Source organism: Cucumis melo, chromosome 12 (genome assembly GCF_025177605.1).
Source record: "Cucumis melo cultivar AY chromosome 12, USDA_Cmelo_AY_1.0, whole genome shotgun sequence".
NCBI lineage: Eukaryota > Viridiplantae > Streptophyta > Magnoliopsida > Cucurbitales > Cucurbitaceae > Cucumis > Cucumis melo.
The window spans coordinates 538,930-553,704 of NC_066868.1; the positions used below are offsets into that span (position 1 = coordinate 538,930).

The following is a 14,775-nucleotide window of genomic DNA, read 5'->3' on the forward strand; positions in this document are numbered from 1 at the left end:
TCTTTATTCAAGTACAGAAACGTTATAGAGGCGACAACTAAGGGGCTTATTAGGAAAATATTACAGTTCTATTTATTTATTTTAAAAAAGAATAGGTACTACACGCTTTACACAAGTTTTACTTTTGTGCTAACATTGTTGGTATTAAATATCTAATTCACCCAAAAGTTCAAGCTTGTGGTTGAAGGTAAATTAATTGGGAAGGAAATGACAATGGAGGGATTTGAACACATGACTTCTACAACTTCCTTAAACCACTTGCTTTGATATTATATTAAATCGCCAATGATTGAAGGCAAATTTAATTGTATATCATTTACACGCTATGATTTCTTCTATCTAAATCTGTGGTAAGCAAAATGTGGGACTGTTTTTAGAAATATGGAACCTTTTTTGGAACATAATGACAAAAGTAGGGCAATATGTAAAAAAATGATTAAGCATAAGGTAGATCAATATGTAAAAAAATGATAAAACATAAGGTAGATGTCCAAACTAAAAAGTAGGGTAGTTTTTTAAAACGAAAAGAGTGATGTATTGGATACATAATTTCCATTAATCCACGTGAAACATGACTAGATTAAAGGAAGTCAGTCAACTTCCTTCAAAAACAGACAAAATATGGTTTAGTTTGTTAAAAACTTGATTAATCATGCCCTTTTTTTTTGTTCTAGTTCAACCAAAACTATTATGATTATTATGCTCACTTACAACAAACTTCACTTTTTTATGTTCACTTGCATTAATCTCCCTCTAAGACAACATAGTTTATTTTTGTTTTAATCTCTCTCTACGAAACCATTTTCTTGTCGTCCTCTACCTCAAATGTGTTTTCGATTTGTATCGTTAACATTGAGTCGTCTAGTCTGCTGTACAATAGGTTCTATATTTTCTAAGGTTTTGATCATACATTGAGTTAAAATCTTGTAAGTTGTGTTCCATGAGTAAGTATGTATATCTTGGAAAAAAAATTATTTTGAAGGATTACAAATAATATAATTAAATAATGTGTATGTTATAAAATTATAAAACAAATCATATTAAAATTCTTACCATGCAATAATAGTAAGCCCCGTCATGTGTGATAAATCCTCACGTAATTGACCTGGTCAAATAGCCATCTAACACTATTGGCTCATGTGTTGTTACTTATTGTGCACGAAAATCATTTCACGAATGCCACATTGTGACATACTCTGCATGAATCCTACACCAATTTTGATCATGTTTGCCTCTTAAACCAATTTGGTGGAGTGTCAGGTCTGTAAAGCTAAATGTTGGTCACATTTGCTGCATACCAAACTGTTGCAACGCACGATTTTGTAGATGCATTTCAACTATATGAAAGCAAATCATAGGGCCCACATAAGTCCAAACCACTTCACCATTATGACATCGATCAGAAATCAATGTCATAATATTAGACATGTACGGTGTCCAATTAATCTATTAAAAAAACAAACATAAGTAGATGAAAAAAATAAGTAGATAAAATTTGTATAATACTTTACTACCTGAAAGTATATCGGTCGGTCAAATATCTGCTGATACATCAACAACATATTTGTTGATTGTTTTGCTGCAGAAAGAACACCACTTTATCTAATGTGAGAAAAAGAATTTAATAATAAGTTTTAGATAGTGTAAATTTTATTAAAAAAATAATACATAAATAAAATAATACCTGAAACTTAAAGGTGGTTGAGCAACTAGAGCATGTAATGCTACTTGTGGTGCTACAATAGAAAATCTGTCATATGCCCATACTTGCAGTAGCATTAGTGGTTAACTATTTCTAAGGATTGTGCATTACTGGCTCGACACAATTCCCTATAAAGACATGCAGATATATAGCGCCCAAAGTGTACGTACCAGGTTGAAATCGCTTAAAGGTGAAAGAAATGTATAGTGTACCAGGGTATTTAACTTGTCGGCAAACAGAAAGCCTCCTATGAGTTGCATAATGTATGCACAAGCGTATCTTTGGATGCTCACAACGTCGACATCTGGAGGCAATTCTGTGAATTGTTTGGCCAACCATGGAAGACTCAATCGTTGAAAGCGGTAGAACTCCCAAGAAATCTTAGCATACTTGCTTTCAGTTATAGGTTAATGATCATATAATAGGCTTACCATCCATCGGTAACCCCAATTGGATTGCAACGTCTTGCAATGTAATCGTACATTCCTCACAAGGCATATGAAATGTATGGGTCTTTGGTCTTCAACGCTGGACCAATGCAGTAATTAAGTGTCAATTCAATGACAAGAATCCTATCCGGGAAACCCCAAGAAATCCACCAACCTCTAAGTATGGCACAATACGTTGATTGAAGGGGATCGTGCATTGGAATGTTGCCTCTCTCCTCCGACAACTCAATACCATAGTGGAGGAAGTATCCCTTATAAACTGTGAGCAATGGGACGATTGTTGATATAGCTAGTAGGATCAATGAAGACATGTTATACTGTGCAAATTTCCTAAAAAGTATTTCATTAATAACATAGATGTATTATAGTTCAACTACATAAAAGTGATGAATTAAAAATATTATATGTCCAATTTATGAAACAAAAATTCAAAAGCATAAAATTAAATAATTACACAATACAATAATATGAATTTAAGCGGTAAAATTTATTTACATATCAATACACTAAAACTTAAGCCTACAATATACATCAAACCCTAAAACATACATCAAACCATAAAATCAAACAATTACATAAAAGTAGTTCATTAATAATTACAAAAAACCCTAAAATACAACTCATTAGTGTCTTGAAGAAGAAGCATGTTGAGGACTAGTACGTCTGTTATGTCATTTTGCTTTACAGATCGTGCATCTAACTAATTGACCAGACTCTTTCCAATCCATTTCATTATGGATCCTAATAGTTACGAGTCGATTGATTCTCTAAGTAAGTCCACATTTTGGTGAACTTTAGTGAATGATAACTTTGGTCAATAGTCTAGATTTTGTATTGGAAACAACCGTCATAACAATGCTTGAAGTTGGGCAATAAGTAGCATTCATCATTATAAGGTATATACGTTAAGTGCATGTAATTACAAATTGCAATTACATGTGAGCATGGAACCTTAAATGACCGACACTTGTTGCAAGAACAAGTCCCTTCCATCAAACTTTTCTACGGTGTGTGTTGGGCTTTGTATGGAGAAATCATACTCATTCCTGTGTGAACCTCAAGCATCTGGGTTTCTCTATCAATGGCTGTCACTTAATGCATAGAAGCCAGTTTTTTCCACCTCTTAAGCTTTTTTATTGCATAAACTTGCACCTTTGGTGTTGATTAGTTGCCTTAAACACCAAATCTTTTAGTTGCTTCAATTTGTATTTCGTATTAAAGTTGCTTGTAACATGATGAAGACAATATCGATGACATGCTTGAGGTTCACTCCAACCTACCTCTTCATTGTTAATGGTAGAAAGAATGCCTCTATGCCTATCGGAGATCAAGTAAATACCATCTTGATCAGTAACGTATTGACGTAGTGCATGAAGAAACCAAGACCAACTGAAGGTATTTTCCCATTCCACAATAGCAATGCAAAAGGAAATATATGACCATTTGCATCAATAGATAAGGCACCTAACATTTTGCCATTGTACTTTCCATACAAATGGGTTCCGTCGATATGAATTGATGGCCTACAATATTTGAACCCTTCTATTATAGACTAAATGACTAGAAAACTCTTAAAAAAATAGTCGCACTTGGCACATCATATGAAAGAAAAGACCAATCAACTCCGATTGTAGAATTGCAATGTATAACGACACTCAACTAGTGTGGAAGCTCATTATATGATTTCTCCAAATCATTAAAATCAGAAATAAGTGCTTTAATTCTCTTCACTTGTCATATTCGTCTGTACTTGACGCTTTAACCGTACTATTGTTTTATTATTTCCATGAGGAATGACATACTATAAGGATTAGCTCTAACCATGTCTTGAATTTCAATATTCATGAAATTTGAATCAAGTTGTGAGTGATCTTGTATTATGTGTGAGTACAGACATGAGTGTTCTCCTTCGAGCCTAGTAATTTCAAACATTCTGTGGCTCTTACTTCCAAGTTCCACGTAACCTCCAGTCACATCCATCTTTCCATTATTTACACCGAACATACTATTTTGGTTTGATTCAACTACAACAATTTCGTAGTGTTCTCTCACACAATACTTTTTAACGTTCAACTAAAGATCTTCCATACAATCAAATAACATTTCCTTTTGAATTAAACAAGATGTTTCTACAAATCTATACCTATCTCCCAATGTAGACCTTTGTTTACAAACAGAATCTGCAATGTCCCATTTGTGTAAATATCTAAGATGGTATCATTTCATTTTCTTGCTCTATATTTTCTTCATTATCAAATAACATGCCTAAATTACATTTAAACTCTATAATGCCTAATCAATACATGAATTGGATCCCTAAGTTTTACAAAAATGCAATCATTATATGAATTGTATACCTAAAATTGGTTATTCAGATATGAGATTGTAAATTTTCCACTCTCCTTATCCGTGAACCCACCATATTAAACTACATCCTACATATATTACCATTTAAAATATCCCTAGCTAATTCTCAAAATTAAAAGTATCTACAATTAAATTATTTTCTACACATTTAAAATATCTCTAATCCTCAAAATTCAAAGTACCTCAAATCAAATTATTTTCAAAAAGTTGTTTTTCTTTTTAAATTTTGATAAGATACCGAAAATCAAATAATTTTCCCAGAATAAAATAAAGTACCTAAAATCAAATAAATTTCCTAAAACCAAATAATATACCTGAAATAAAATAATTTTTCTAAAATCAAATAACATACCTAAAATCAAATAATTTCCCTAAAATCGAATAACATTTCTAAAATCGAATAATATAACTAAAATCAATTAACAAACATAAATTCAAATAATTTTTACAACAAAATCAAATCACTTTTACATCAAGATCGTAAATTCAAATAACAAACATAAATTAATTTATTTTTACAACAAAACCACGTACTCTACGACTTAGTTAAATAATAAAACCATACAAGCAAATAAACATACCTTGTGACGACGAAATCGGAAGACAAAAAGGGAGGGGAGGACACTTTTCACGTGAAGGTCGACTGTGAGGAAGGCTCTTGATTGCTGATTTTTTGTGAAGGATGAAAGAAAGGATTGCTAAGTTTTTATGAAGGATGGAAGGCAAAATCGCAAAGGAAGGAAGAGTTTTCACGAAGATGCAAGGTGTCACAATCGTAACCCTTCAAACACGATTGTGCGACACTTGTTCTCCTCGATCAACAAGTTAACCGTTCAAAATTCGAAGTTCGCGGACAAACTCGAGATATGATGTAGCCTCCCTTTACGTTCTTGAAAAAAATTGTTTTATAAAACGCGAGAGAGAGGAAATCATTGAAAACATCATAAATGAAAGCATTGAAGACTGTCTTAGTTTGCAAACAACGCCCTGGACAAGCATGGTCGGGGATTCACAACTACTATGCCTCCCCTGTAGTACATTTTTTAGAATTTTAGCCTTGGTAGGTTTGCATATGAAAATGCCGAAATTTCACACTCTAGCTCGATGACATGGAAATGAAAGCAATAGACTAAACAATAAAGAAAACATAAGGACAAGGTAAATTTGGGGTATTTGGACATGTGGCCATAGGCAAAGAACGCCCTGGACAAGCCATGTTCGTAACACAAGGTAGATTCAAAGTGAAGATGGAAGGTAGAAGGCTTGACATCTAGATTATAAAGTGACGAAATCGTGTACCTGGTCCATGACACCTTGCATGCCGAACAAAGTGGTAGTACACAACTCCATCCTCACGTCGTTGTGGATTGAGTCCACAAATTCGGTCCATATACGTGTATCCGGTCCACGATTTAGCGTAGTTGTTGATTGGTTACACGATTTCGCTACTTTGTTTCTGACATTTCTTTTTCGCTACTCTATTTTTGTCATTATTTTTTAAAAAAATATTATTAAAATAAATTTCAAAATGTGTTATGTTTTCTTCCTTTCTTAATATGTTCCCTTTTTTTCTTCCTTTCAAATTATCCTACCGTATTGTTTTTATTCTATATTTGTAAATGAAAAAAACTATTAAAAATTAGGACAGTTTTTAAATAAGGAAAATAAACCGGCTATATTTATATCATCGTAAACTTTTAGATATTTTTAGTAGTTAAAGTTGTTATTTTTATTTAATATTATAATATAACTTTAACCCTTTCTAATATTTTCCTAAAGTTGATTTTTTTTTTTGACGAAACTATAGCAATGTTTCCAGGTTTTAATACAATTTTGGGGTGCATTTTATTTTATTATACAACATTTCGATTGTCTAAATTTAATTACTGTAATATCTATAAGTTTCAGATTTAGTCTCTTATATTTTTAGAAAATCTTACCTTTAATCTTTTAAAATAAAATGTTTGAAGTTAATCTTTTTAATCAGGATACTATGAGAAGTATTATTTAAATTAAATTGGAAAAAGAAAAAAGATGTACTAACGTGCTGAAATCAAGAGTTTGAACCTATAACATTAGGCAGGTAGAAAATTTGTGCAACCACATGTATTTAGAGCAAATATTGATCTTCAGCATAATGTAATTACAATAGGAAGATTTAAATTAGGACAAATATTGCTTTGTCAACATAATATAATTACAGTAGGAGGATCTAAAACACAATCTCGTGCTTATTGAGACGTTATCGTACCAATTGAGCTAGGTTAGTTACGTTTTACACAAATATTGACTATTTAATGTCACCCTTTGATGACATTTTATTTTGAATATTTTGCACGGATTGCAAGTTGAATGCATCTCCTAATAAAGACAAAAATTATTTTATTCTTCTCAATAATTTCAAGTTGGCTTGTTTGACCAATATTTTGCTTTTAAAAAAATCGATTATCGTTTTCATCAATTTACTGGGCAACTAAGGCACAATTGGGGAATAAAATATACCATACACTGAAAGATGAATAAACAATAGAAAGTTGACCTGTTCAATTGTTAATGATTAATTATTCGTTAATCTTTCGGTTGGAAATTATGCAAATTGGTCTGCTCCGCAGTTCATCTCTCTGCCTCGCACGTAAGATGAAATTCAGGAACTGGGTTATTTAGATTTGAAGATGAAGGGTTGTTTGTTTGTTCATATCCTTAATAGTTTAGGTCAATTGCTTGAAGGGTGTATTGGGTGGGAAGAGATGAGAACTTTTTTTGATCTCTCTATATGATCTGTTCTCATATTATAACACACACGTATTCTGTATCCAGTATAAATTGATTATTTCATTGTATCTCCTCTATACTCTTGTATCTAACCTTACTCTTAATTTATCCAAGTTTTATTATGATATTCTATCTCGGTTGACCTTCGTATTTATATATTATACATCTTAATTAGGCTTGTTGCTTCCATGTCATGCCTAGATAGTTTTAATCAATTTTATGTAATGCTCTCTTAGACAAATGTATCTGTATCTTTAGTAATTTTAGAAGTTTTATTTTCTCTAATCATGTTCTCTACTTGTTCAAGCAAACGTATCAAACTTATATTTTTCATATTTTGACGCAGCTTTTGAGATGATGAATAAACAACTCAATAATATATAATATTAATTATCTTCTCTTCAAACTTCACCTACTACCATCCATATATCGATACTTCAAACCCACCACCAGAGAAGTTGACTTTTGAGATTCTATAAATGAGCACTAAATCAAGAGGTTTACTTGTATAAATATCATCTTCTCCATTTTTTTTTTGTACGTAGACTGCAAGAGCAAGAGTTAGCTACACCATGGATCTTCTCCTGTTGGAGAAGGCTTTAGTGGGGATGTTCGTGACCATTGTTGTTGCCATTAGCATATCCAAGATCAAGGGGAAGCGTTTTAACCTCCCACCAGGCCCCATTCCCATCCCCATATTTGGAAATTGGCTACAAGTGGGGGATGACTTGAACCATCACAACTTGAGAGAGTTGGCCAAAAGATTTGGTGACATATTGTTGTTGAGAATGGGACAACGAAACTTGGTGGTTGTTTCCTCGCCAGAGTTGGCCAAAGAAGTGCTCCACACCCAGGGAGTAGAGTTTGGGTCTAGGACTAGGAACGTCGTGTTCGATATATTCACAGATAAGGGTCAAGATATGGTGTTCACAGTGTATGGAGAGCATTGGAGGAAAATGAGGCGAATCATGACTGTCCCTTTTTTCACCAACAAGGTGGTCCAACAAAATAGGTTGGGTTGGGAGGAGGAGGCTGCCATAGTTGTGGAGGATTTAAGAAACAATCTAGAGGCCTCCACCACAGGCGTGGTTCTCAGGAAGCGGTTACAACTTCTAATGTATAACAATATGTATAGGATGATGTTTGACAAGAGATTTGACAACATGGAGGACCCTCTATTCAACAAACTCAAGCTTATTAATGCAGAGAGGAGTCGATTATCTCAGAGCTTTGATTATAACTATGGTGATTTCATCCCTATACTCAGGCCTTTCCTTACAAGGTATTTGAATAACTGTAAGGACGTCAAGGAGAGGAGGCTTAGGCTTTTCAAGGACCATTTTGTCGATGAGAGGAGGTAGGTATATCATATATAATTATTATATCGATTTAACAAAACAATGTAAAACAATACTTTTTCAAACATTATTTTGCATACACATATACAGGAGACTGATTGGCACCATGAGCAAGAAGAAGTTGGTTGGTGGTGTAAAATGTGCTATTGATCATATTGTGGAGGCTCAAGAGAATGGTGAAATCACCGAAGACAATGTTCTCTTTATTGTAGAGAACATAAATGTTGCTGGTAACTATATATGTGTTTGTTGATTAGAGTTAGAGATATTCATGCATATGTTTAGAGGTTTAACTAAACTGCCATGCACGAATTAAACACACAGCTATTGAGACAACATTGTGGTCCATGGAGTGGGCTATAGCTGAGCTAGTTAACCATCCAAACATCCAGAGCAAAGTGAGGGATGAGCTCGATTCGGTACTCAAAGATGGCGTTCAGATTACAGAGCCGGACATTCGAAATTTGCCTTACTTGCAGGCTGTAATCAAGGAGACTTTGCGGTTAAGAATGGCCATTCCTCTATTAGTGCCTCACATGAATCTTCAAGATGCCAAGTTGGGTGGTTATGACATTCCTGCAGAAAGCAAGATTCTAGTGAATGCATGGTGGCTGGCCAACAACCCTGATCATTGGAACAAACCCCAAGAATTTCGACCTGAGAGGTTCTTGGAAGAGGAGGAAAACGTAGAGCCTAGTGGGAATGACTTTAGATACCTTCCCTTCGGTGCTGGGAGGAGGAGCTGTCCTGGCATTATTCTCGCTTTGCCCATCCTTGCTATTACTTTGGGTCGTCTTCTTCAGAATTTTGAGCTCATGCCTCCTCCTGGACAATCCAAGATTGATACCACCGAAAAGCCTGGACAGTTTAGCTTACAAATATTCAATCACTCTACTATTGTGGCAAAACCAAGGTCTTTGTGACTTCTATATTAATCTTCTCTTCGTGCGAGGTGTTTACTTTGTTTCTAAGTCAGTTGAAAAAGTAATTTAGAATTTGATTGATGATTATAAATTTGCTTTGATTAGGAATGCACGTGTTATGTGTGTGATATGCAACAAACGTAATTAAAATTTTTAGGTCAACAACATCTTTTTGAGAGAAAAAACACTTAATCAACTTTGTATGCTAATACTTAATAACTGGAGGAACATCTCACGAGACACATAAAAAGCACAAATAGAACACCAGACATTGGTAAACTAGTTTGATGACACAACATCTACATTTGGGGGTCCTTGAACCCTGGTAAGAGATCATATATTGCTTCGTGTAATATTTCATGATTACAAAGTTATGACTCAAAGTACATACATCATTATATATCTCAACATGCTTTACATAAACTGATATAAACATTAGAACATAGATTACGCATAACCAATGCCATAACATCAAGAGAGTTACTCCCCTTAATCAACAGCCACATGAAATAGAACTATCAAGGTCTTTTGATCTTCACTGATTTCTTATTCAAAGAAGAACACATCATAATCTGCAAATCATTATCTCATGTATGAACTCACCACTTGTTTTTTTCTTGAACTTTTCCAACCACCGTCAGTACACACACTAACTGAGAAAACCCTTCAATAATCGTATCAATCAATACACTCAAAAAACCAAAAATAAAGATCCCAGCAACAAGATATCCAACCAATCACGAGAAAACAGGAACAATCCCAACAACTAGCCGAAAACCAAAACTGTTGAAAAACGAACTAGGGCTGGACGAAGCGGAATTAACATAAAAATTTTATCTAACAACCTTAGAACGTAAACGAATCGTGCATAAACAATTAAATTACGAATAAAAATACATTTATGTCGAACTTATCCAAATTGAATTGTCCCTGTTCTTGATCAGAATGATTCTCCATTTCCTACAATCAAAACACTGTGAAATCAAAAGCATTCTCTTATAGCATCCACACACGAACTGGAAATTTGACTCCTCGAATTTGGGTGATTTGCTAGAACATTACAAAGTGAGAATTTCAACTCTCTCTATTCTCTCTCTCTGTAGAATAAATTTTATGTCTTTGCTTGGATATAAAATAAGACCCATAAGGTCTTATTTATAGGCTTACTAGGGTTTTCTAATAAGCTTCCAATTCTCCAATTAGGCTTATCAATTCCCCAATTGAGCTTATTAATTGCGTCTCCTAATAAGTATCTAATTCTCCAATTGGACATATTAATTACGTTTTCTAATAGGATTTCAATTCTCCAATTGAATTTATTAGTTACTCCGCCTAAAAACAATTTCGATCCAATTCTTTCCTGTGGGACCTGTTAGGTTAATTTAATATAGCAATGGGCCCATAACTCGTCTTAATGACCCATAAGTCGTAAAGGGTCTTTATCAAGACATTATGGCTACCCTTACTAAATTAAGTCGGTGATCCAACATAACTTAATATAATTATTGTTTTAATTCTTTTATCACGCGACATCCATAATTGAATATAAGGGATGAACAAAGTCACCTTATCTAATTCAATTGCTTTCTCGATCAATAAGTATATTGAAATAATAAATGACATTAATACCCTTATTAATTGCACGACCATACATTTTCATAGTCACGCTTAATCAATGGGTCTAGAGATATCTCTCCATATTAAGAGGGATAAATTTCAATTGATTAATCACTGTCAACTACATAATTCATAAAGTATTTGAGTACAACCTTTATAATTATCCAGTTCAAGATAACGTTTGATTGCATCCGAATGGATTAATTCTTATTTTTGACACTATGATAATTTCAGGTCTAAGGATTAAAACAATCAATTATTTGAGATTATTTATGACACAAGTCCATATAATAATCTCAAAAGGGCTTAATCCAATTCTTATTATCTAATAAGAAAATATGATTATAATTTATGTCTCTACATATATAATCCTTCTATGATTGTCAATTATAACTTATACTAATATTAATTTCGATTCGAGACATTTATAATATAATAACATATTCGAGACATTTATAATATAATGGATATTATTATTAATAGAAACCGAGACATGCACAGCGGAATTAAGATCGAAGGAAATACTCTAATTAACATCTAAACTCTTTAGAAATTAACATGCTTATAAATACCCTAATTAAACTAAATTTGGGTCGAAGAAAAACATACCTTCGAAGTCTCCTGATCCTTACAATTTCCTCTGAATTCGAGCCGGGACCACCATTAATGTTGACCCGTTATTCTCTAGACTTAGAATCAGATTGTGAGACCCGTTTAATGAAGAAAATAAAGAGAGATGGATGAAAATTGGAGAAAGAATTTTAGGGTTTTTGAGATTTGGGAGAGAAATTACTTTGGTATATATTTTTGTGAAAATAAAAAATAACCAAACTTTCAAAAAGTCTTGAAACTTTTGAAAGTTTGACTTTAAATAAACTAATTACATGCATTTGCATGTAATTAGTGCACCAAATCTCAATACCTAATATTCCACTAAGCATTAGTAGAACTTAGTGGGCTAGATGTTTATATCTCATGTAGCTACCTATCTCAATAAGTGTTAGTGCAATTATCCAACAAAATGTTGAATTTTCCCACTAACTATTCCAAGGGCAATATGGTTTTTTAACCATTTAAGTCAAAGTCAAAAAGTCAACATTTTGACTTTTTACCATTTTATCCATCTTAGCTAATTTCGACCTCCGAGTATAAATCCACATTCATTTTTTCGAAATTCAAATCACATTTGGATATAAAGTCGATTAAAGTTTGATTTTTCAAAGTTAAAAGTCAACATTTTGACTTTTTACAACTTTGACCATTTCCATCAATTTCGAGCTTCCGAATATTACTCTGTATTCATATTTAATATTTAAATCACATTTAAACATAAAACTCTACCTCAAACTTATAACCGACGATTATGTTAAATATGTTTGTCTGTCTTTCTCTCTTTACCTAATTCAAACAATTCACATTATTCCTATATATTGTTCTAAGTTAATTCCATATGAGCTAGTAGGGAAACCTAATGGACCTATAGATCGTGGGCTCCAACGATATGATCGTGGGCTCCAACGATTTGAGATTAACTGGTTAAATTCTTTTAGACCGAACTAATCAACATTCGTTAACTAACGGATTATTCAACTAAAGTTTTGTAGTTGCACTCACCTCACTATAGATATATTTGTGTCCATTTGATATAACCATGATCAATAAGTTAATTTTTCACAAGTTGTTCGTAACCTCGGCTGAGTCAAAATATCGCTAAAAAACCTATTATTAGAGGATTCTTCTTCATTTAAAATGGAGAAATTATAGATTCCAGAAAGCGTAGAGAGAATTTTCTCAACAATCCAAAAACTCTTTAACTTTTGAAGCTAGGAACACTTGAAGACTGAAGTTTCTTAGAGATTCAATTTTTCTAAGACTTCAACTTTAAGAGTATCCTCTATTATGCTTCTTGGTAAGAGTAGACATCAAACATACATAAGATCAACAAGCTAGAGGCTAAGCTGATTAACAAGGTAGGGACCGATCTAACCTTACTAAAAAGAACCATAAGCCAATCCAAGTCAATCAACAAGTCAAATGTCGATTCATATCAATCAACAATTCAGAAGCCGATCCAATCAAATCAACAAGCCAGTGGTTAATCCAACCCGATCAACTCCAAGTTAATCCCACTGATCAAGAGGCCAAAGACCAATCTAAGCTAATCAACTAGAGTTAGAAGCATATTCAAGTTGATCGAGAAGCCAGAGGGCCAATCCAACTCAATTAAGCCAAAGTTAATCTTATTCGATCAACAATCCAAAGACCCATCTAAACTAATTAACAAGTTAGAAATCGATTCAAGCTGATCAACAAGTCAGAGGTCGATCTAATTGAGTTGATCAACCAGTTTACAAGGTCGATCTCTCTCAATAAGATCGATAAGAGTAAAATGTCAATCATATAGAAAAATCATCAACCTTAAAGAGTAAACATTATTTTTCGAGACAAAGAATAAAATGATCCAACTTTAAAAATTGTATTCACAATACTAAAATGAGTACAAATAAAATATTTGAATTCAACGAATTAAATTTCTTTGAAAATCTTATCAAACAAACATTACTTCTAAAATGAAAAATACAAACTAATTATAGTTACAACCATTATTTTATTAAAAAGACCAACATATTTTAAAAAGAACATTTTCAAATAGAGTAGAATGAACTTACAAAATATATCAAATTCTAAATTTCATTAGCATTATTCATAGAATATAATTCTTTTTTATATATTTTATAAGTATTTTTAGTAGTTTTATCATTTATGATAATTTCTCTTTTAAAAAAAAAGTAAAACTATTATTTGTTTGGTTGAAAAAATCTTAGGGACCGTTTGGCCCATGAGTTATCACTATTAGGTTGGGTTATGGTAACCCAACCCTTGTTTGGGGAAGGGTTATTATAACCCTAGTTTTAAGGTTATCATAACCCATTTTTCCTCTCTCTCTTTCTTTTTAAACCTTTTTCAATTCTCAATAATCCTATCTCTTCAACTTCTCCATAAAACTACATTTTTAAACCATCTCCCTAAACACATCTTATCATAAAGTTACTTTTTTAAATTCTTCACACAAACACATCTTATCATAAAATTAGATTTATCATAACACTAATCTTTCATAACCTAACCCTTTTCCCAAATAATCCCTTAACATTTTGAAAAACTAGAACATTTTGAATTTTCCAGGAAGTAAGAACTAAAAATCAAAAGACTCGAAATTAATTTCATCTCAACACGGGGAAATAATGTTGATGTAGTATTAAATACATAACTTTCAATAAAGTCAACAATAATACAATATTACGGAATTCTAGTCTGTATGATAGCTCCCTTTTCCAGCGTTGAATAAAATGAATATTAGGCTAATTAAAAAAGAAGAAAGAGTTTAGATGCAATTTGATTATTATTTTAGCGAACCATTATTCCAAATATTCATAATTGGCCTCATCTAAAAGAAAAATCGTGTATAATAATTAAAATAGAGAGAGAAATGATAGAAATACAGTGGGCGTGGGGGGTGAGGTATGAGGGATGGTGGACAACTGTTCCAGCCATAATTTTGGATGTTTATTTATTTTTTAAAAAAG

General features: G+C 32.7%; 1 protein-coding gene across 2 annotated transcripts; it reads left to right on the forward strand.

Moving 5' to 3' along the window:
* The first annotated feature begins 7,757 nt into the window (after positions 1 to 7,757).
* On the forward strand, positions 7,758 to 9,675 carry LOC103497013 (trans-cinnamate 4-monooxygenase-like). Of its 2 annotated transcripts, none has more exons than XM_008459065.3 (3): positions 7,758 to 8,647; positions 8,739 to 8,878; positions 8,973 to 9,675. In XM_008459065.3, the coding sequence occupies exons 1-3, from the start codon at positions 7,863 to 7,865 to the stop codon at positions 9,569 to 9,571; spliced, it is 1,524 nt and encodes a 507-aa protein (XP_008457287.2). In that variant the 5' UTR covers positions 7,758 to 7,862; the 3' UTR covers positions 9,572 to 9,675. The 2 variants fall into 2 exon arrangements, with proteins under 2 accessions (XP_008457287.2, XP_050936306.1); XM_051080349.1 differs by having other exon boundaries at positions 7,803 to 8,647; positions 8,742 to 8,878.
* Positions 9,676 to 14,775: the final 5,100 nt, after the last annotated feature.

Excerpts from the sequence above, each read along its gene's own strand:
- LOC103497013 (XM_008459065.3), top strand. The coding sequence starts at position 7,863 with ATGGATCTTCTCCTGTTGGAGAAGGCTTTAGTGGGGATGTTCGTGACC. Across the intron at positions 8,648-8,738 it reads CATTTTGTCGATGAGAGGAG|GAGACTGATTGGCACCATGA; the intron begins GTAGGTATATCA and ends ACACATATACAG. Across the intron at positions 8,879-8,972 it reads AGAGAACATAAATGTTGCTG|CTATTGAGACAACATTGTGG; the intron begins GTAACTATATAT and ends TTAAACACACAG.